The sequence below is a fragment of the Geotrypetes seraphini genome, chromosome 9 (genome assembly GCF_902459505.1).
Source record: "Geotrypetes seraphini chromosome 9, aGeoSer1.1, whole genome shotgun sequence".
In the NCBI taxonomy this organism is placed as follows: domain Eukaryota; kingdom Metazoa; phylum Chordata; class Amphibia; order Gymnophiona; family Dermophiidae; genus Geotrypetes; species Geotrypetes seraphini.
In genome coordinates, this window is record NC_047092.1 from 98,286,122 (window position 1) to 98,310,269 (window position 24,148).

Here is a 24,148-nt window from a genome sequence, read left to right on the forward strand (position 1 = left end):
TAGGGTCTTGAACATGGACCTCCAGTCTGAGTCCCGTTATACCCAGGAATACCTGGTGGAAATGGGTGTTGTCTCCTTTTCTACATCACGGCAACCATACAGATTTTATCAAGGATAGTTTCAAAATATCTTGGTTCTTAATTACTTACATACATAGTAACATAGTAGATGACAGCAGATAAAGACCCGAATGGTCCATCCAGTCTGCCCAACCTGATTCAATTTAAATTTTTTAAATTTTTTCTTCTTAGCTATTTCTGGGCAAGAATCCAACGTTCTACCCGGTACTGTGCTTGGGTTCCAACTGCTGAAATCTCCATTAAAACCTACTCCAGCCCATCTAAAACCTCCCAGCCTTTGAAGCCCTCTTCAGCTCATCCTCCAAGAAACGGCCATATACAGACACAGACAATGCAAGTCTGCCCAGTACTGGCCTTAGTTCAATATTTAATACTCGTTTACATTAACGGGTGCTAGAATAGATGTTTCTGTCTGTCTTTCTTTCTTTCTGTCTCTCTCTCTCTTTGGCCGCTGTCTTTCTGTCTGTCTTTCTTTCTGTGTCTCTCCTTGACCACTGTGTGTCTTTCTGTCTCTCTTTCTCCTTGGCCGCTGTCTGATTGTCTTTCTGTCTCTCCCTCTCTCCTTGGCTGCTGTCTGTCTGTCTTTCTGTCTCTCCCTCTCTCCTTGGCTGCTGTCTGTCTGTCTTTCTGCCTTTCTGTCTCACTCTCTCCTTGGCTGCTGTATGTCTCTCTCTCTCGCTCTCTCTCTGTCTGTCTGTCTTTCTGTCTCTTTCTCTCCTTGGGCTCTGTCTGTGTGTCTGTCTGTCTTTCTGTCTATTTCTCTCCTTGGCCACTGTCTGTGTGTTGATATTTTTTTGTTTGATACTGTAGTTAAGGTTTGGGGTTTTTTTTTATCTGCAACATTATTGTATGGTAATCTATAATAATAAAACGCTAAGCGCGCATGCACACTCTTAATGCCGTGTTGCCTGATCTGTAGTTCCGTGGCCGGCAGAGTGTGCATGCGTGCTTACCACGCATCTCTTTGTCTCGCAGCAGGCTTGCCGGCTCCGGCCAGACAAAGTTCATTTTTTTGTTCAAAGCCCCCGCTGCAGCTCCTCTATCGAACCTCACCATGTGCTGGGAGGAGAGAAGCTGATATGCACGGACGGGGAGAGGGACCTTGGGGTGATAGTGTCCGAAGATCTAAAGGCGAAAAAACAGTGTGACAGGGCAGTGGCTGCTGCCAGAAGGATGCTGGGCTGTATAAAGAGAGGCGTAGTCAGTAGAAGGAAGAAGGTGTTGATGCCCCTGTACAGGTCATTGGTGAGGCCCCACTTGGAGTATTGTGTTCAGTTTTGGAGACCGTATCTGGCGAAAGACGTAAGAAGACTTGAGGCGGTCCAGAGGAGGGCGACGAAAATGATAGGAGGCTTGCCCCAGAAGACGTATGAGGAGAAACTGGAAGCCCTGAATATGTATACCCTAGAGGAAAGGAGAGACAGGGGAGATATGATTCAGACATTCAAATACTTGAAGGGTATTAACGTAGAACAAAATCTTTTCCAGAGAAAGGAAAATGGTAAAACCAGAGGACATAATTTGAGGTTGAGGGGTGGTAGATTCAGGGGCAATGTTAGGAAATTCTACTTTACGGAGAGGGTAGTGGATGCCTGGAATGCGCTCCCGAGAGAGGTGGTGGAGAGTAAAACTGTGACTGAGTTCAAAGAAGCGTGGGATGAACACAGAAGATTTAGAATCAGAAAATAATATTAAATATTGAACTAGGCCAGTTACTGGGCAGACTTGTACGTTTTGTGTCAGTGTATGGCCGTTTGGTAAAGGATGGGCAGGGGAGGGCTTCAATGGCTGGGAGGGTGTAGATGGGCTGGAGTAAGTCTTAACAGAGATTTTGGCAGTTGGAACCCAAGCACAGTACCGGGTAAAGCTTTGGATTCTTGCCCAGAAATAGCTAAGAAGAAAAATTTTAAAAATAAAATTTAAAAAAAAAAATTTTTTTTAATTGAATCAGGTTGGGCAGACTGGATGGACCATTCGGGTCTTTATCTGCCGTCATCTACTATGTTACTATGTTACCAGAGTCGGAGATTGAGGCGGGGATCGAGATAGGAGACGTAGCGTCGGCTTTGAACTAAAAAATGAACTTTGGCTGGCTGGAGCCCGCTGCGAGACAGAGACATGGCTCCCTTACTGCCCCCCTTCCCTTCCCGCGGTCCCGACTACAAACCTGCCGATTCCAGCAGCGTGTGCAGCACTCTACATATGCTGCTTCAGGGCCTTCTACTGCCCTGATTTGCTCTGCCGCGTCTCTGATGATGTCATCAATCCAGCTTAATGGTCACCCAATCAAGAAATTCAATCAAGTTCGTTTGGCACAATTTACCTTTTCTAACGCCATGTTGTCTCGGATTCTGTAACTCATTAGATTCAAGGAAGTACAATATCCTTTCTTTCAGCAACACTTCAATTATTTTTCCAACAACTGAAGTGAGGCTTACCGGCCTGTAGTTTCCTGCTTCATCCCTGTGACCACTTTTAAGAGCATAAGAACTGCCATCTCCGGATCAGACCTTCGGTCCATCAAGTCTCACGATCCGCACATGCGGAGGCCCAGCCAGGTGTACACCTGGCGTAATTTTAGTCACCCATATCCCTCTATGCCTTTCGTAAGGAGATGTGCATCTAGTTTGCTTTTAAATCCTAGAACTGTGGATTCCGCAATAACCTCCTCTGGGAGAGCATTCCAGGTGTCCACAGAACTTCTTGATATTTGTCATGGACTTGTCCCCCTTTATTTTCAGTCCATGTCCTCTTGTCCGTGTCACATTGGACATTGCAAATAATTTTTTTCCCTGCTCTATTTTGTCGATTTCTTTAAGTATTTTGAAAGTCTCGATCATATTCCCTCGCAGCCTCCTTTCCTCAAGGGAGAACAATCCCAGTCTCTTAAGTCGTTCCTCGTATTCCAAGTTCTCCATACCTTTTATTAGCTTCGTTGCTCATCTCTGCACCCTCTCCAGCAGTTTTATATCCTTCTTTAGGTTGGGAGACCAATGTTGGACACAGTATTTCAAGTGTGGTCTGACCATTGCTCTATAAAGCGGCATAATAACTTTCTCCGATCTACTCATGATTCCTTCCTTTATCATGATTCCTTCCTTTATCTATTTGCTTTCTTTGCAGCTGCCGCGCATTGTGCCGACGGTTTCAGAGTCTTATCTATCAGTACACCCAGGTCCTTTTCTTGTTTCGCTCTTACTCAGAGTTGCTCCTGATATTCTATACTCGTGTTCCTTGTTCTTTCTGCCTAAATGCATTACTTTGCACTTTTCCACATTAAACTTCATCTGCCATTTCTCCGCCCATTTCTCTAACTGACACAAATCACTCTGGAGTTCCTCGCTATTCTTTTGCGATCTGATTGCCCGGCATAGCTTTGTGTCGTCTGCAAACTTGATGATCTTATTGGATGTTCCTTCTTCTAGGTCATTGATGAAGATATTAAATAAGATGGGCCCAAGTACCGAGCTCTGAGGCGCACCACTAGTCACTTTCTCCCAGTCTGAGAACTTCCCATTTATGCCCACTCTCTCCATTTATGCCTGTTCTCCAGCCATTTGCCTATCCATCTTAGTATATCTCCCTCTATTCCATGGCTTTGTAGTTTGAACGCTTTCTGGAAGTCCAAGTATATTATGTCCACCGGTTCTCCACTATCAGTTTGTTTGTTCATGGTCTCAAAAAATTGAAGTAAATTCGTCAAACATGTTTCCTGAAGCCATGTTGGCTGGCTCTCATCAGGTCATGTGTATCCAAGTGCTATCTTTAATCAGTGCTTCAACCATCTTTCCAGGGATAGACGTAAGACTCACAGGTCTGTAGTTGCCCGGTTCTCCTCTTGATCCTTTTTTGAAAATTGGCGTGACGTTCGCTATCTTCCAATCGTCCGGTATCTGTCCAGTTCTAATTGACAGGTTGGCAAATTTTTGCAAAAACTCTCTGATTTCAACCTTCAGTTTTTTTAAGACTCTCAGGTGAATTCCATCAGGTCCAGGGGATTTGTTGCTTTTAAGATTGTCGATCTGGTAGCATATCTGGTCCAAGTTCACTTCTACTGTGGTGAGGATGTCCTCTATTACTCCTTTGAACACTTTCATTACATTACATTAGGGATTTCTATTCCGCCATTACCTTGCAGTTCAAGGCGAATTACAAAAGAATTATCCAAGATGTATTTACAACAAGAACTTACAAAAAAAAAAAAAAAGAAATTGGTCATTTTCAAAAGGAGTAAGAAATGGGTAAGGTTATTTGTTTGGGGTAGTTGGCTTTAGTGAGAGGTGGAGTTTGAGACTTGCGGTATTATTTCTTTTTTCAGAGTTTTCTTGAAGATTATGGTCTTTATTTCTTTTCTAAAAGTCTTGTAGTTGAGGGATGCCATCAGTAGATTGGCGATTTGGTTATCTAGTTTGGCTGCTTGGGTGGCCAGGAGGCCATCATATAGTTTTTTTCCGTTTGACCTCCTTAATTGGGGGGTATGAGAATGGGGTGTGAGTTTTCCTATGTCTGGTTGCGGTGTTGTGGATGAGGCGGTTATTCAGGTAGCTTGGACTGTCTCCGTATAAAGTCTTAAATAGTAGGCAGTAAAATTTAAATTGTATTCTTGCTGGGATCAGAAGCCAGTGCGATTGGAGATATGCTTCTGTAATGTGATCATGTTTCTTTAATGAGTAGATGAGTCTTAGTGCTGTGTTTTGGATAGTTTGTAGTTGTTTTTTTATGGTTGTAGGGCATGGGAGGTAGAGGATATTACAGTAGTCAAGTAGGCCTAGTATTAAGGACTGTACTATGAGCTGGAATTGAGTTTTCTCGAAGAATTTCCGAACTTGTCTTAAATTTCTCATGACTAAGAATGACTTTTGTATTGTTTTATTGATTTATGGTTGCATGGTGCAGCATCTGTCAATAGTTATTCCTAGCAGTTTTAGGGTGGCTTGTATGGGGTAGTTGATTGCGTTGATTTCAATGTTGGTTATGGTTGGTATTTTGTTGTTTTCTAGGAGGATGAATTTTAGTTTTATCTGGGTTCAATTCCAGTTTGTGATCTTTCATCCAGGTTTCTATTGATTTTAGTGTTTGGTATATTGTGTTCGTCATGGAGAGTTCACTGCTTCTGGTATTGTTGCGGTGTCCTCCTTCGTAAAGACAGATGCAGAGAAGGAATTTAGTCTGTCTGCAATTTGTTTGTCTTCCTTGATGTACCCTTTTCTTCCCTGGTCATCCAGCGGTCCCACCGCCTCTTTTTTTTCCTTTTACGTATCTAAAGAAGGGCTTGAAATTTTGGGCCTCTTGCGCTATTTTCTCCTCATAGTCCTTTTTGGCATCCCTCACCGCCTTGTGACATTTCTTCTGATCACTATGTGTTTGTTCCAAGCTTCGGGTTGTTTTTGTGCGTTTCCATTTTTTAAAGGAGTCCTTTTCTTTTATGGCTTCCTTTACCTCTCTAGTAAGCCATGCCGGTTCTCCTTTGGCTTTAGTTTTCCTTTCTTTGGAAGTCCATGGAATATAGAGATTTTGTGCTTCCTTGATAGTATTTTTCAGTAGGGACCATGCCTTATCTACCGTTTTAACTTTGTCCATCTTTTTCTTGAGCCATTGTTTCACAATGGCTCTCCTCCACTCTCCAAGAACCACTCCTGTCTCCAGAGATTTGTTGAACAAGTCTTTAATAGTACTCGCCAGAACTTCTCTGAGCTCTCTTAGTATCCTGGGATGGATCCCATCTGGTTCCATCGCTTTGTCCCCCTTTAGTTTTTCAAGTTGCTCATAAACACACTCCTCCGTGAACGGCGCAGAATCTACTCCATTTTCTTGTGTAACTTTGCCAGACAATCTCGGTCCTTCTCCAGGATTTTCTTCTGTGAACACAGAACAGAAGTATTTGTTTAGCACATTTGCTTTTTCCTCATCACTCTTCACATATTGGTTCCCAGCATCTTTTATTTTAGCAATTCCATTTTTCATCATCCTCCTTTCACTAATATATCTGAAAAAAATTTTGTCTCCCTTTAATACATTTTTAGCCATTTGTTCTTCTGCCTGTGCTTTCGCAGGTGTCTCACATACTTTTCTCTCCTGCTTTTTCTGCTTTGATGATCAGATCTTTACCTTGAATCTTATGCTAGAGTTATGCCATTTTTCCTTATTCTCATGCTATCACACCTTCCCTTCCTTCCATTTACCCATGGAGATTTTACTGGATTCTGGCTCCTTATCTATGCTGTAGAGGAGGTAAAGTCCTTAATTCGTGTTCCAGTGCAATATGTGTGTCATTCTGGACATGTGGGTTATCTTCTAATGGCTACGAGACATATGCAAAAGGAATCCACTACAGATTTTTTCTGTGACCCTCTTCCTTCACTGGGCTCTCTGCTGCCACCTACAGTTTTTCCCGTTCTACAAATGTCAGAAGGAGTATTTCTGTTCTGCTCTCTCCTTTTTCTTATTCTGTGTTTTCTATTTTTATTCTGTTTTTAAGTGCTCAGAGCTTATCACCTTTAGTGTCAGTTCTGCCTGTTTAGAGAAGAGGTCTGCAGCTAACAGGCTGATCCCTGGTGGTATCTGTTAGCATGTGTGTTGGCCTGCACAAGTATTTTAGAGCTTTAGGCTATTCCCACATTTCTTCTCACCCACCGCTTAGCAGGGGTTTGAGTGCAAGCTGTTAGGAAGCTCAGCGGTGTCTCGTAGGATGCTGGCTGTATTACATTACATTACATTACATTACGGATTTCTATTCCGCCTGTGCCTTGCGGTTCTAGGCGGATTACAATATAGAAAATATCTGGGACATTCCAGTAGAATTACATTTCAGGATAGGAGTAAGTTACAGGAACAGTGAAGAGTTATGATATTACAATTTCACAGAAGATATTACTTATGACAGAAGATAATACATATAGCAGAAGATAATGCATTTTGCAGAGGTAATACATGTCAACTCGATCAGTTAAGTCGGGTGTAATGTAGAAGAGTTTTTTGTACCTTTCCCTTCTGGTAGCGCTTCCGTCGGTCCGTAGTGTGTGTGGGTGTGTGGTCAGACAACAGTGTCTGGCTGGCATCCTGAAGATCAGCACTGAAGAGGAGTTTTCAGCATGAGGCAGTGATTCTTTCCAGCTACTGTAAAGAGCTCAAGCAAGCTGCAACATATTGCCAGCACAGGTAAGTAAGGCTGAGGGGGTTCTGAAAATGAGGTTTTTGAGAGTTCCTGCATTTCCCTATGTTCCCCCTCCTCAAACAACCAAAATTTGCCAATTTTTGACTTTAGTAAGTCAGTTATTTTAGTGATTTTAGGCATGAAAATCTCGACGGCAGCCATCTTGGATTTATAGTGATCTTTTTTCAAAAATTCCCTGCCCTTTCAAAACCCAATTTTTTGCCTCAAAACTGGTTGGGATTGAGTACTTGAGCTCTTATATCCCAAATTTATACCAGGAGTGCACAAATTCTGTGCCTCATGAGTGTCCTTGTTCCACATGCCACATGGACCGGAGAAGTGAGAACGGTCAGCTTAACTTCTCTGCATATTCAGCTAACAAAAAGGGCAACTTTCTGTGTTTTTGGGGCCTGGAAATAGTTACCGTTCTATGCGAAAGGATGTGGATGCCCCACAGCCCAAGAAACTTAAGGTAGTGTTATCACAGGATGACTCCTCTTTCTTTGGTATTATTTTCTATTTAGAATTTATGAATTTTATGTGGAAAATCCTTTCAGAAGAGCCGTGCTCCTGCGCAGTCCCACTGTGCATCGGACTTGTCTCATCAAGGTGTAACCTCTTAGGGCACATCTGATTCTCAGTCTGCTGCTATTTAGGACTCTGGAGACCTGTTTGCAGGGAATACCATTGATGAAAATATTACTGTTCCTTTATTATCTATGGATGTTCCTCCCATGGCAGGCGACCAGGGAACGTATGCTGGCACTTTGGATTCTATTTTGCTGCTAGAAAAAAAACATAGTAACATAGTAACATAGTAGATGACGGCAGATAAAGACCCGAATGGTCCATCCAGTCTGCCCAACCTGATTCAATTTAAATTTTTTTTTTTTTTTTCTTCTTAGCTATTTCTGGGCGAGAATCCAAAGCTTTACCCAGTACTGTGCTTGGGTTCCAACTGCCGAAATCTCTGTTAAGACTTACTCCAGCCCATCTACACCCTCCCAGCCATTGAAGCCCTCCCCTGCCCATCCTCCTCCAAACGGCCATACACAGACACAGACCGTACAAGTCTGCCCAGTAACTGGCCTAGTTCAATCTTTAATATTATTTTCTGATTCTAAATCTTCTGTGTTCATCCCACGCTTCTTTGAACTCAGTCACAGTTTTACTCTCCACCACCTCTCTCGGGAGCGCATTCCAGTCATCCACCACCCTCTCCGTAAAGTAGAATTTCCTAACATTGCCCCTGAATCTACCACCCCTCAACCTCAAATTATGAGGTTGGGAATGATCCCACAGTTCTGCACTTATTTCAGTCTGCTGCCTTACCAGATCTCTTTTCAGAGTTTCTGCATGAACTGATTTTGGACACAGCCAGTTCCTTCTACCATCTTCTCCCTCAGATGTGGAGTGAGGGTTCAGTCCTCTGCGTTTCCCTGGCATCCAGACATGAAGGTCTTGATTTTGGATCAGTGGGATTCTCTTGAAGGGTCTCTCAAAGTAGCGAGTACCAGTTCCAGGCTGTATCCTATGGCACAGGGGTGTCAGCAACTTTTTAGTCAGCCTAAAGTTGCACTATTATTAAGCACACCTCCCGTCCGAGTGAAGTCAGTATGGTGCTCAAGGATATGCAGGACTGCCGAGTGGATGTTCTCAAGAGACTTTTCGAGGTAGTGACTTTGGGAGTCAAAGCTGCCTCAGCGGCGTCCTTTGTTATACATGTTTGTCTGTCCAGACTAAGCACTTTGGAAAGTGAGGGAAATGAGCCACCTCCTCAGCTGCTTTTATCTGGTGTGGATTATGTAGCTGACGCTCTATATGATACAATATGTATTCTAGGTTATTCATATAAGGGACAGAGACTTAGAATTTCTGCTAGCCTTGGTTCAGATTTCGTCTGACTGTTGGGTTCTGGACATTATGTGGTCCAGTTTCAAGCTTTTATTTGCTCAGCCTCTAACGGATTAATTTGTGGACTCTCCTGCCAACTGCCTGGAGAAGGTAGATAAGATAGAAGCCGCTGTAAGAAGGTTGCTTGATATTCAAGCCAGAGAGCCTGTGCCGCCAGTTGACTCGGGCTCACAGAGATACTCTAAATACTTTTATTATGCCAAGGAAAGGCTCCACCTACTGGAGACCCATTCGGGACCTTGTTCACATAAATACAGCACTCAAAGTTCCGCGCTTTCACATGGAAACGTTTCTATCTGTCGTAGTGGTGGTGACCACAGGAGAGTTCCTAGCCTCTTTACGTCTGACAGAGCCCTGTTTACCTATTTCTGTTTTCCCAGACCTCAGAACGTTTCTCAGGTTTCATGTTCTGGAAAATGATTATCAATTTTCAGCTCTACTCTTTGGCTTGGCAACAGCTCCTCACACCTTCACCAAAGTGATGGTTGTGGTAGCAGCTCATCTGTGCAAGATGGGACTGCAAGTGATCAGGGCCACCTCGTCTGAGGGTCAGCGCACAATGGATCAGGTGATCTGGTCCTGGAGTCCAGAGCAATTTGATTGCCAACTCAATCCCTGGAGTACCTGGGAGTCTTGTTTGACAAGGTGGCTGGCCTTATCTGTCTACCCCAGGCATGCAGGCAGAAGTTGTGTTCTTGGATTTATTGTTTCTTGGACATTTCAGCTCCATCAGCATGGGACTGTCTTCAAGTCCTAGAGTCCATGGTGGCCACAGTAGATGTGGTGCCTTTGGCAAGAGTCCACATGTGTCCTCTCCAGCATGTGTTACTCTCACGCTGGTCTCAACAGATGGACGTGTTACAGAAGTGTCTACCCTGGAGACTCGAGCCAGCATAGAATGGTGGCTCCTTCCTCAGTCCCTCTCCAAGGGCATGCCTTGTCGAATTGCTTCCTGGACGGTCTTAATGACAGATGCCAGTCTCTTAGGCTGGGGAGCTCATTGTAACCGTTGTCTGATTCATGAGCTATGGATGCCCTCTCAGAAGAATTGGTTAATCAACAGGCTATCATGGCATGCTCTTTGGTTGGCTCTGGTAAAATTGCAGAATTCTCTCGAAGGTCAAGCGGTCAGTCTTCTCTAACAATGCTACAGCAGTGGCATATGTCAGTCGCCAGGGAGGCACTAAGAGTGCATCTCTGTGTTTGGAAGCTCGCATGCTCTTCCACTGGGCGGAGCATCATCTTTAGGCGCTATCAGCAACACATGTCATGGGAGTGGACAATATTCAAGCCAATTTTCTAAGCAGATAGACCTTGTTTCTGGGAGAGTGGATGCTGTTGACTGCAGCGTTTCAGGCTATTATTCTGTGTTGGGGTCATTCACACTCCAACCACATGGCAGCAGCAAAGGGCAAGAAAGAGTCAGGTTCTTCAATTGAAGATCTGAGCCCAGAAGCAAGGGTCTAGGCGCTCTGGTCCAGCCGTGGCTTCAAGACATCCTGTTATATGTCTTTCCTCCCTGGTACATGAAAGGGCACATCCTTCAATGGATTGCATCTCATCAGGGAAGTATTATTCTGGTGGCTTCACAGATCTAATGTGTCTTCGAACAGGCCACACTCTTCTGTTACAGGTATTCCCTGACCACCTTTCACAGGGTCCAGTATGCATGGAGGATCTGGATCACTTTGTTCTTATGGCATGGCTATTGAACATGAAGTGCTGGAGTGCAAAGGATATTCAGAAATGGTCACTGCCACACTTCTCAGGTCTTGGAAGTTAACCACAGTATCTGCCAATGCTAAAGTGTGGAAGACTTTCCAGCTTTGGTGTGCCCAAGCATATGTGGAGCCATTTTCAGCTCTGTTTTTGTTGATGTTGGCTTTTCTGCAAGCCGGCCTTGACAAGGGCCTGACCGTGGCTTCTCTTCAGGTCCAAGTAGCAGGGCTTTCTTGTTTCAGGACTCTGGTTCGCAAACCTATGTTGGCGTTTCATCCAGATATCGCTAGATTTCTGAAATGTGTTCTCCGTATCAGACCACTGATCAAACCACCATTCCCTTCTTGGGACATTTAATGCTGTTCTGCGAAGTCTCACCAAAGCCTTGTTTGAGCCACTGGAAGAAGCTTCCCTCTTGGATTTGACGCTAAGGGTGATTTTTCTGGTAGTGGTGACTTCAGTGAAGTGAGGTGAGCTCCAGGCTATTTCTTGTAAACAGCCTTTTCTTAAAATCTCAGAAACTGGAGTCTCCCTGAGCACTGTTCTGTTAAGTCCCTTCTGGATTCCATATTCTAGGTGTTGAATCCCTTCTTGCAATTCTGGAGTTGGAGTAATCCAAACACTTTTCAGAGCATGTGCTCCTTCTACCTTATAGAATGAGTTAGTTTCCAAGTTTATTTAAAATTTGTTATTTCGCTTATTCAAACTTCTAAGTGGAGTACATAAAAGTTAAAAATGGGTATTACATAAAATAATTCATAAACACATGGTTATAAGTTGAAAGTGTCCTTAAATTCAAAGGATTTTAGTTTTGATTTAAAATGGTCTAAGGACGTTTCTTCCCTTAAATAAAGTGGAGTAGAATTCCAGATTTCGGGTGCGGTAACGAAAAAGATTGTTGAACATCTTGTGTTAATATGTTGTAAAGATGGAATAGATAACAGATGCTGGGTATTAAATCTAAGCAATCTTTCAGACACGTATGGAATGAGAAGTCTATCTATGAATTCAAGGAGATTTGAAGGAGTATTTTATGAATTCAGGGAGTTTTCAGGGAGGTTTTTGAAGGAGTATTTCATGAATTCAGGGAGTTTAGAAAGAGTATTTTATATGCAATTCTATGTGATATTGGGAGCCAATGTGCCTTAATCAGTAGCTATTAGTCTGATTGCCGTGTTTTGTATAATTTGCAAACGTGTAAGTTCCTTTTGTTCAATACCTTTGTTTAATCTGTTGCAATAGTCAAGCCTTGAGATTAAGAGAATAAGAATAGCCTTACTCGGTCAGAGCAATGGTCCATCAAGCCCAGTAGCCCATTCTCACGGTGGCCATTCCAGGTCACTAGTACCTGACCAAAACCCAAGGTGCAGCAATATTCCATGCTACCAATACAGGGCAAGCAGTGGCTTCCCCCATGTTTTTCTCAATAACAGACTGTGGACTTTTCCTCCAGGAACTTGTCCAAACCTTTCTTAAAACCAGCTATGCTATCCGCTCTTACCACATCCTTTGGCAACACGTTCCAGAGCTTAACTATTCTCTGAGTGAAAAAAATTTCCTTCTATTGGTTTTAAAAGTATTTCCCTGTAACTTCATCGAGTTTCCCCTAGTCTTTGTAATTTTTGACAGAGTGAAATTGATCCTTTCTATTCCACTCAGGATTTTGTAGACTTTCAATCATATCTCCCTTTAGCCATCTCTTTTCCAAGCTGAAGAGCCCTACCGTTTTAGTCTTTCTTCATACGAGAGGAGTTCCATCCCCTTTACCATCATGGTCGCTCTTCTTTGAACCTTTTCTCGTGCCACTATATCTTTCTTGAGATAAGGAGACCAGAATTGAATGCAATACTCCAAATGAGGTCGCACCATTGAGCTATCAGATACAGGGGCATTATGACTATGGCGGTATAGAAAAATAAAGTTATTATTATTAGGTTTGTTAACCATCCCTTTTAAAATAATTCCCAACATCCTGTTCGCTTTTTTGGTTGCCGCCGCACATTGGGTGGAAGGTTTCATCGTATTGTCTACGATGACACCCAGATTCTTTTCTTGGGTGCTAACTCCCAAGGTTGACCCTAGCATCCAGTAACTGTGATTCAGGTTATTTTTCCCAATGTGCATCACTTTGCATTTGTCCACATTAAATTTCATCTTCCACTTGGATGCCAGGTCTTCCAATTTCCTATGGTCTGCCTGCAGTTTTTCACAATCCGCATGCGTTTTAACGACGTTGAACAGTTTAGTGTCATCTGCAAATTTAATCACCTCACTTGTCGTTCCCATTTCCAGATCATTTATAAATAAGTTAAATAGCACCAGTCACAGCACTCCACTGTTTACTCTCCACCATTGAGAAAAATGACCATTTAACCCTATCCTCTGTTATCTATCCAATAACCAATTACTTATTCACAACTGAACTTCGCCACATATCCCATGACTCTCTAATTTTCTCAGGAGCCTCTCCTGAGGAACTTTATCGAAAGCTTTCTGAAAATCTAGATACACTATATCAGCCAGCTCACCTTTATCCAGATGTTTATTCACACCTTCAAAGAAGTCAAGCAAATTTGTGAGGCAAGATCTCCCTCGGCTGAACCCATGCTGACTCCGTCTCATTAAATCATGTTTGTCTACGTGTTCCACAATTTTATTTTTTATAATCATTTCTACCATTTTGCCTGGCACCAAAGTGAGGCTTACCAGTCTGTAATTTCCCGGATCTCCCCTGGAGCCCTTTTTAAAAATTGGTGTAACATTGGCCACCCTCCAATCTTGAGGTACTACAGAAGATTATAGCGACAGGTTACAGATCACTAACAGCAATTTCATGTTTGAATTCTTTTAGTACCCTGGGATGTATACCTTCCGGTCCTGGCGAGTTATTACTTTTTTTTTTTTTTTTATATTTAAATTTTTTTATTGAAAATTTGTGTTATACAAAATAATGTACAATGCCAACATATCACAGCAAACAAGTAAATACAGTTACAAGTACAATATGCAGAATCCAACAAGGAAATCAGTTGCACCACAATCCAAAATCAAAAATATATCCAACCATCCACTGCTGATTATTGTCCCCCCCTCACTCCAACTCTTCCCCCTACCCGCCCATGTATCCCAGCCCATTATACCCCATCTTCCCCCCCTCCCTCCCCCAACACATAGCAGACAACAGAGTAACGAATACCAGACAATGTCTCAGAATTTGTCCAACAATTTTTCCAACTTGCTCCAAGTGTGGAAGGAAAGGACATATGTAGGACGCCTCCTAGCTATTGTTAGTTCCATCCTTCCCAAAGCGAGTTATTACTTTTTAACGTGTCGATTTGGCTCAGTAGATCTTCCAGATTCACTGAGATTTCTTTCAGTTCCTCCACATCATCACTCTTGAAAACTATTTCTGATTCAGGTAGAATTCTTTCATCTTCTTCCTTAAAGACCAAAGCAAAGAATTCATTCAGTTTTTCCGCTATGGCCTTATCCTCCCTGAGCACCCCTTTCGCTCCTTGGTCATCCAACGGTCCCACAGATTCCCTCACAGGTTTTCTGCTTCTGATGTACCTAAAAAAATTGCTGAGTTTTTGCCTCTTTTGCCAAGTTTCTCTTTATATTCTTTCACAGCTGTCTTTATCAGTGCTTTGCATCTAACTTGCTTGTTCTTGTGTTTCTTCTTATTTTCTTCATTCGGATCCTTTTTCCATTCTTTAAAGGATGTTTTTTTGGCTCTGATAGCCTCTTTCAATTCACCTGTTAACCACGCTGGCTCTCGTTTCCTCTTCTTTCCACCTTTGCTGATACGTGGAATACATCTGGTCTGGGCTTCCACAATGGTATTTTTAAATAACATCCACGCCTAGTTTACAGTCTTAACCTTTGCAACTGATCCTTTTAGCTTCTTTTTAACCATATTCCTCATTTTATCATAGTCGCCCTTTCGAAAATTAAACGCCCCTATAGTAGATTTCTTTTGCGACGTTACGCCTGGTATCAGTTCAAATTCGATAACATTATGATCACTGTTTCCCAGGATACCCAACACAGTTAATTCCCATACTATGTCTTGCATTCCAGTAAGGATCTAATCTAAAATAGCACCCCATCTTGTTGGTTCTTGGACCAGTTGCTCCAAGAAGCAGTTATTTATGACATCTAGGAATTTTACCTTCCTTGCACTCCCTGATGCAATATTTAACCAGTCAATGTTGGGGTAAATGAAATCATACTATATAATTCAATAGAGCTTAATTCAGTTATCAAAGAAAAAGCAGAAATTATGCTTGATACAGTAATAATCACTCCACTGACCACTATGTAGTACAATATAGGGTGAGAGAGAAGTTAAACACAGCATATAAATATGTGGAGAAAAAAGCCTCAGTTAATGCTTCATGGTCTCAAAAAACTCCACAGCAGTGTTTACTGCAGTTCTATCACAATGTCCATATGGTGTGAATGACATGAAGAAAGATTTAGCAAAGCTTGAAGAATGGTCTAAAATGTGGCAGCTAAAACGTAATGCTAAGAAATGCAAGGTTATGCATTTGGGCTACATGATACAAGAGTGGGACTTGGGTGTGATTGTATGTGATGATCTTAAGGTGGCCAAACAGGTTGAAAAGTTGACGGTGAAAGCTAGAAGGATACTAGGGTGCATAGGGAGTGGTATGGCCTGTAGGAAAAAAGAAGATATTGATGCCCCTATATAAGACTCTGGTGAAACCTAATTTAGAATATTGTGTACAATTCTGGAGACCCCATATTCAAAAATATATAAAAGGATGGAGTCGGTCCAGAGGAAGGCTACTAAAATGGTGCGTGGTCTTCATCATAAGGCTTTTAGGGACTGATTTAAAGATCTCAATATGTATACTTTAGAGAGAAGACGGGAGAGGGGAGATATGATAGAGATATTTAAATACCTAAGTGGCATAAATGTGCATTAGTTGAGTCTCTGAATTGAAAGGAAGTTCTGGAATGAGAGGGCATAGGATAAATGTTGTATGCTGTAGACCACTTAGTTATAGAGGTTAAGAAATTTTAGAAATAAATAATAAAGTTAAGAGGTGATAGGCTTCGGAGTAATCAAAGGAAATACTTTTTTACAGAAAGGGTGGTAGATGCGTGGATCAGTCTCCTGAAAGAAGTGGTGGAGACAGAGACTGTCTGAATTTAAGAAGGCGTGGGATAGGCATGTGGGGTGTCTCAGAGAGAGAAAGAGAAAATTATTATTGCAGATGGGCAGATTAGATGGACCATTTGGCCTTTATCTGCCATCATGTTTTCTATGTTCTGCAAGCAATCTATGCAAAAGTCTTTAGATCTGCTCATCTTTTTTATTTTTTTTTTTTTTTGTTAGTTTGTTTTTTTTTCAGTGGCTTCAGTGCCATTCTGCCCTGGCTATCTCATGACCTCCTCTCTGTGTTCCTTCTGTGGCATCTGGTTGGTCAGTTCATATGCTGGATAGCGTTACCTCACGGCCTAGTGATCCTAGTGGCTCTGGATTGGCCTCATCCTCTCCATGGTATACAGATCTTGTACGCTTTCAGCAAGACCGGAAGTGAAAGCTCCCTCTTTTTCGTGACCTTCTTAGTCAGGAATCAGTGCCCATGGAGACTCCATGGCACTTTGATCTTTCGACATGGCTCTTGAGCACTCAGCCTTGATGGAGCATGGTTATTCTGATATCATTTTGATGTTTTTGAAGTCTCAGAAAACCTCTACTTTGGCTTTCCAACAGTGGTATGCCAAGGATCCGGTAGAGCCTGAGCGGGCTCCCTTAGTGGTGGTTCTGTGTTTTCTTCCAGCGGGCTTGGATTTTGGTTTAGCTGTGGGCTTCTCTTAAGGTTCAGGTAGCAAGCTTTTCTTGCTTCCGAGGACATAGGGGTTCCAGTTCGCTTACTGCTCATCCCGATGTGACCTGGTTTTTGAGGGGCACTTCACTTGCGACCTCCCTGGTGTCTTTCTTTCCCTATATAGCATCTTAACCTCATTCTACTGTGCTCTATGGAAGCCCCATTTGAACCACTGGATCTGACTATCAAATCTGTATTTCTGATCACCATTGTCTCAGCACGGTGTGTTTTGAATATTCAGACTCTTTCAAGCAGTGAACCCTTTCTGCAGATCACGGAAGCAGGGGTGGTTCTCCGTACAATGCCTTATTTTCTAGCAAATGAGGTTAATTTGCCTGTGTTTCAGTTTGAGGAATTGGTGCGAAAAGATCAGTCTTGCTCCACTATTTGGAGAAGACTTGTGGCTTTCTGCTGTCTGATCATTTCTTTGTCCTGACTATTCCAACTTGGCCAGGTGGGCTGGCTTCTAAGTCCATGATCACCCTTTGGATTTGCATGGCCATTTCTGCTATTTACATTGCCCGCTGTAGGCAGCCACTGGCTTCTCTTATATGGCCCACTTGACTAGATGTGTTACTGTCTCATGCACGGAGTCTTGAGCGATTCATCTTGGATGAAATTATGTAGGGTGGCTACTTGGTCCTCTATTCATACCTTTACCTGGTTTTATCGAGTGGATGTGGCGGCTCACTCTGATGCTATTTTTGGGACCTCGATGTGGGCAGGCTCTTCTGTCCCTCCCTAGATGCTGTCATTGCTTTGTTATGTGACCTAGAGTATGGAATCCGGAAGAGATGTAACAGAATGGAAGATAAGAACATAAGAATTGCCGCTGCTGGGTCAGACCAGTGGTCCATCGTTCCCAGTAGTCCGCTCACGCAGTGGCCCTTAAGTCAAAGACCAGTGTCCTATTTGAGTATAGCCTTACCTGCATAAGTTCTGGTTCAGCAGGAAGTTATCTAACCCTTTCTTGAATCCCTGGAGGGTACTTTTCCCTATAACAGCCTCTGGAAGAGCGTTCCAGATTTCTACCACTCTCTGGGTGAAGAAGAACTTCCCTATGTTTGTATGGAATCTATCACCTTTTAACTTTAGAGCGTGCTCTCTCATTCTCTTCACCTCGGAGAGGGTGAACAATCTCTTTCTCTACTAAATCAAGTCCCTTCAATATCTTGAATGTTTCGATCATGTCCCCTCTCAGTCTTCTCTTTTCAAGGGAGAAGAGGCCCATCTTCTTTCTGTTAGTCCCTGTAGGATTCCATATGACCTGCCCTCTCTTAACAAGTTCCATTGTTTTGGAATCGCCTGCATTTTTTTGCCTCAATTATTCTCCTTATAGGCTTCAGGATCTTCCAGCAAGTTGAAAGATTCTGGGGGCAGGTCACTCTTCTGTGAGTATACATCTTGTCAGTGGCTGTTTCATGTGAGTGCTCACTGCACACAGTAGGTTAGTTCTACATTGGTCTTTTCTGTGTTGCATTTTGCTCGTTTATTACTTGTTTTATATTTTGCAGAGCTGATCTTAACAGAAATTGTTGCCGGGGAGGTTTCCCTTTGCCCCCTTATTTGTCATGGATTGGTTCCGGTATGATTGCTTGGCTTTGGGACTGAACTGTACGGGGCTCTTACTCTTTCTCTAAGGTAGGAGGAGCACATGCTCAGAAAAATGTTTGGATTACTGCAACTCCCAAATTGCAGGAAGGGATTAAACACCTAGATTATGGAATCCTACAGGAACTAACAGAAAGCAGATTATCGAAAGTAAAAACTAATCTTCCATTCCTCCTTTTCTGCCAAAAGTGGTTTCATGTCAATCAGGAAGTCCACATACCTGTATTCCAGTCCACAGGTTTTAAGAAACAGGACCACATTTTGAAGAAGTTGGACGTGAGAAGAGTGCTTCTTCACTATCTAGAAGTCACCAACGAGTTTAGACTCTCAGACCATCTTTTTGTGCTGACTCATTTGATTAAGCGAGTAGCACCTGCTTCCAAGGCCACAATTTCCAGATGGATCCGTATGGCCATTAACTGTGGGAAACAGTCCTTTGTTTCTGTTAAGGTGCATTCAACCAGAAGTATAGCTTCGTCATGGGCGGAAGCTAGGATAGTCTCTCCAGTGGAGATTTGTAGAACTGTGACTTGGTCTACTCTTCCCACATTTGCAAATTTTTACAGGGTGGACATTGTGGCAAGAGAGAACTCTGCCTTAGGGTCTTCCGTGTTACTGGCCAGCGTAATCAGCCTGCCTTAGATTTGTGGGACTGCTTTTGTACATCCCACTGGTTCTGAATGAAACATCTATTACACTGGAGAAAGATTATGTTCTTATCTTGATAATGTCTTTTCCAGTAGATACGTGTGTCATTCTGGACCCCCTTCCCAGACCTTTCTGTTCCTTCCTACTGTTTCATTCTATTTATTCTTCTCTAAGTTTGTATCTTGGTTACCAGTCAGTCCTTTGGGCCCTGAAGAATGCAGTATAATATGTTTTAGTGTCTACAGGGATACTACCAGAGCTCCTTTGATGCTACTGTTGGCTGTTAGTTGTTCATTACTTGTTCCAGTGTTATGTTTGAGCAGAACAGTTTATTTGTTTGGGAAGTTTACCATTTTCCCTTCACGTAATTTCAGTGGAGCTCTTGCAGGTTGGGTACTAACTGCAGGTGGCAGCAGAGCGCCTAGTGAAATAGAAGGGTCACAGAAAACCCCCCCGGAGTACCGTATTTTCACGCATATAACGCGCGCGTTATACGTGTTTTTACATACCGTGCATAACCTTGCGCGGTATACGCGTGAGCGCGTTGTACAAAATTTTTTTTACATAGTCTTCCCCCCCGACATCCGATTCACCTTCCCCCCGCAGGACCGCTCGCACCCCCACCCCGAAGGACTGCTCGCACGCACCCGCACCCCCACCCCGAAGGACCGCTCGCACGCGCTCCCACCAGTACCCGCATCCCCACCCTGAAGGACCGCTCGCACGCACTCCCACCAGCACCCGTACCCCCACCCTGAAGGACCGCTCGCACGCACTCCCGCCCTCTTGCCCCAGCCAACCACGGCACCCCCGACACGATCGGGGCAAGAGGGAGCTCAAGCCCTCTTGCCCTCCCCCGACACGATCGGGGCAAAAGGGAGCCCAAGCCCTCTTGCCCCGCCGACTCCCCAACTCCCCGACAATATCGGGCCAGGAGGGAGCCCAAACCCTCCTGGCCACGGCGACCCCCTACCCCCACCCCGCACTACATTACGGGCAGGAGGGATCCCAGGCCCTCCTGCCCTCGACGCAAACCCCCTCCCCCCAATGACCGCCCCCCCAAGAACCTCCGATCGCCCCCCCAGCCGACCCGCGACCCCCCCTGGCCGACCCCCACGACACCCCCACCCCCCTTCCCCTTACCTTTGTGTAGTTGGCCGGACAGACGGGAGCCAAACCCGCTTGTCTGGCAGGCAGCCAACGACGGAATGAGGCCGGATTGGCCCATCCGTCCCAAAGCTCCGCCTACTAGTGGGGCCTAAGGCGCCTGGGCCAATCAGAATAGGCCTGGGAGCCTTAGGTCCCTCCTGGGGGCGGAACCTTGGGCACATGGTCGGGTTGGGCCCATGTGCCTCAGGCCCCGCCCCCAGGAGGGACCTAAGGCTCCTGGGCCTATTCTGATTGGCCCAGGTGCCTTAGGCCCCACCAGTAGGCGGAGCTTTGGGACGGATGGGCCAATCCGGCCTCATTCCGTCGTTGGCTGCCTGCCGGACAGGCGGGTTTGGCTCCTGTCTGTCCGGCCAACTACACAAAGGTACGGGGAAGGGGGGGTGGGGGTGTCGTGGGGGTCGGCCAGGGGGGTCACGGATCGGCTGGGAGGCGGTCGGAGGTTTTTGAGGGGGGCGGTCGTTGGGGGGGAGGGGGGTTTGCGTCGAGGGCAGGAGGGCCTGGGATCCCTCCTGCCCGTAATGTAGTGCGGGGTGGGGGTAGGGGGTCGCCGTGGCCAGGAGGGTTTGGGCTCCCTCCTGGCCCGATATTGTCGGGGAGTTGGGGAGTCGGTGGGGTAAGAGGGCTTGGGCTCCCTTTTGCCCGATCGTGTCGGGGGGGGGCAAGAGGGCTTGAGCTCCCTCTTGCCCCGATCGTGTCGGGTGTGCCGCGGTTGGCTGGGGCAAGAGGGCTTGAGCTCCCTCTTGCCCCGATCAAGTCAGGGAGTCGGCGGGGCAAGAGTGCTAGACGTTAGAAAAAGGGCGACCGCTAGAAGAGGAAGCAGCGCAGGCGCAGGGCTCACGGAAGGGCCGGGACCGCCAAGAGAAAGCAGCAGGACACCGGTAGGAGCTTCTACATGATGGGGGGGGGGTCGGGAGGCTGTGGGGGTGCGAGCGGTCCTTCAGGGTGGGGGTGCGGGTGCGGGTGGAAGTGCGTGCGAGCGGTCCTTCGTGGTGGGGGTGCGAGCGGTTCTTCGTTGGGGTGAATCGGATGTCGGGGGGGGGGGCATCAGGTTTTCAGGGTGGGGACAGGACTTCAAGGGGAAGAGGAGAGTCGGGGCGGGTGAAAGGAGAGTCGGGGTGGCCAGAGGAGAGTCGGGCAGCATGCACGGTACACGGGTGTGCGCGGTATATAAAAATTTCTGTACATAAATTTGTGTTTTCCGCGCGCTATACCCGTGTGCGCGTTTTACACGGGTGCGCGTTATCTACGTGAAAATACGGTAGATTCCTTCTGCATATGTCTTGCGGCAATGGAGAGATAACCTGCTTGTCCAGAATGACAAACTAATCTACTGGAAAAGATATTATCAAGGTAAGAACATAATCTTTTTTTTTCTCTCCCTAATGTTACCTCAGGATTACAGATTGTGTTACTTGAAATAATGTTTTCTTTCTTTTCTGAAGGTAGTGGATGTACAGCTTCATCGTCATTCTCTTGGAGAAGATTACCTTTTTTCTCAGTCATCCAATGAATCTACTTTTTCTGGTATGTCTCCAGCACAGACTTCTATTCTACCATCTGCCACTCAAGTTTCTTCACCAAATAAACAGTTTCAAGAATCTGTAGCAGGTGCTACTGTGAAAAAAGGTAAAAAAAAAAAAAAAGTTAGCCCTTTGCGTATATACCAATCAGAAGCTGCTTTGACACGCAGCTCCTGATTGGTAAGGCCCGACTTAATGCAGGAAGAGGCGGTCAGAGCATACAGTGAGTGATTTCCTGCACTCACTGGCACTCCGGCTGCTCTCTCCTGCCTCTCCTGCTGCCCTCTCCAGTCTCCCCCATGAAAAACCGTATTTGCGGTTTTTCAAGATTCGCAGGAGTTCCTGGAATATTGGGGGAGTACTGTATTTTCCTTGACTCCTTTTTTATCTGCATCTTTTTTATCTGTTTCTTTGTTTCATTATAATTAAAGCTGCCTTTTGATTAAAAATTTTAATCGCAATTAATTGCACAAGTAAAGGTATGTTGTTTATTTCCCACTGTAGTTGCTTGTGATTCTGGACAAATCACTTAAACCATCTATTGCTCTAGGTACAAAATAAGTATCTGTAGATATATATATATATATAAACTGCTTTGACTGTAGGCACAGAAAGGCAGTGTATCCATTCCCCTTTCCTTCCATAAAGGACTGATAATCTCCCTTCCATCTATCCCCAGATCCAACATCTCTCCATTTCTCTTCCTTTCATCCTCTTCCCTTTGGTCCATTATATCTCTTTTTCTCTCTCTCCCTGCCCCTCCCATGTTCAGTGACACAGGCTTTGTGGTGAAAAGTACCAAGCTCTTCTTGTGGCTGGTGGAACTCAGTACCTTGTGGCCCCTCAAGGTCTGCTTTTGAGTCTACAGCTCCCTATCCATGGTTCAGCACCTGCCCCAGACATGTGCAAACTATGTCCCGTGAGCCATATCCAGCCCGTTTAGTTTTTAAATCCGGCCCTCCGACCATCCGAACCCCACCAATCGCAAGCTCTACATACCTCCCTCCAGAGCAGCGTCAGGCCGGCAACACTCTAAAGAGGTTGCTTCGTGGCCTTCTCTCATCAGGGAATTCCCTCTACTGCTTCACTGATGATGTCATCAGTAACGCAGCACACAAAAGGTCCCGATGAGAGAAGGCCGCGAAGCAGCCTCTTTAGAGTGCTGCCGGCCTGACGCTGCTCCGGAGGGAGGTATGTAGGGCTCATGGTCAGCGGGGTAGGGATGGGAGGGAAATATGGAAGGTCAGTGGGGGTTTGGCTGCACGGCAGGAACAGGTGCACAAGAGTTCTGCACAAGGGATGGAAGGTTGGAAGCTGGGCAAGGGTTCTGCACGAGGGATGGGAGGGAGGGAAGGATGGAAGCTGGGCAAGGGTTCTGCATGATGGATGGGAGGGAGGGAAGGATAGAAGCTGGGCAAGGGTTCTGTTGCACGAGGGATGGGAGGGAGGGATGGAAACTGGGCAAGGGTTCTGCATGAGGGAGGGAGGGAAGGATGGAAGCTGGGCAAGGGTTCTGCTGAACAAGGGATGGGAGGGAAAGAAGGATGAAGCTGGGCAAGGGTTCTGCACGAGGGATGGGAGGGAGAGAAGAATGAAATCTGGGCAAGGGTTCTGCTGCACAAGGATGGGAGGAAGGGAAGGATAGAAGCTGGGCAAGAGTTCTGCTACACAAGGGATGGGAGGGAGGGAAGGATGGAAGTTGGGCAATGATTCTGCATGAGGGATGGGAGGGAGGGAAGGATAGAAGCTGGGCAAGAGTTCTGCTACACAAGGGATGGGAGGGAGGGAAGGATGGAAGTTGGGCAATGATTCTGCATGAGGGATGGGAGGGAGGGAAGGATAGAAGCTGGGCAATGGTTCTGCTGCACAAGGGATGGGAGGGAGGGAAGGATGTAAGCTGGGCAATGATTCTGCACGAGGGATGGAAGGGAGGGAAGGATGGAAGCTGGGCATGGGTTCTGCTGCACGGGGGGAAGGGAGGGATGGAGGGATAGAAAGATTTAAGAACCCATTGTGGCCCATGTCAAAATGTTTGCCCACCCCTGGCCACCCCCCTGTCTTTAAGGTGGTTTTCTGTTGGTCTTCAGCAGTGTTGCACATAAGTTGTCTGTAGTCTGTTCCAAAGCTTTTCCAATGACCCATCCCGGTGCTTCTGAAATCACTTCCTGTTTCTGCAAGGACATGACTGGTCAGTAAGAAAGCTTCAGACCAAGCTGTAGGCAGGAAATGTGCAATGCTGCCACTGCTGTGGAGTAACAGAAGAATATCTTTAAAGTAGACTTGTGCAGAGAGCTGGTGATGTTTAATTGTAGGTTGGGGGAACGATGTTGGATCACTCCAAAGACAGGCTTTGGGAGTGGAAGAGAGCAGAACAGTTGTCGGTACAGTGTGATTAATTTTTTAAATCAAGACTTATAATTCATTAATCGCAGAGTTAATTGCGATTAACTTGCAGCCTTAATTATAATATAA

The 24,148-nt window shown here is 45.1% G+C and overlaps 1 protein-coding gene across 9 annotated transcripts in view; it reads left to right on the forward strand.

The window, feature by feature from the left end:
• Nucleotides 1-24,148, forward strand: part of YEATS2 (YEATS domain containing 2) — a 1,675,245-nt gene that overhangs the window by 700,442 nt on the left and 950,655 nt on the right. For 8 of the 9 annotated variants that reach the window (XM_033957686.1, XM_033957691.1, XM_033957693.1 and 5 more), the window contains one exon: nt 21,599-21,782. In XM_033957686.1, the coding sequence (XP_033813577.1) occupies nt 21,599-21,782 (184 nt within the window). The remainder of the gene's footprint in view (nt 1-21,598; nt 21,783-24,148) is intronic. The other variant, XM_033957690.1, reaches the window with a different exon arrangement.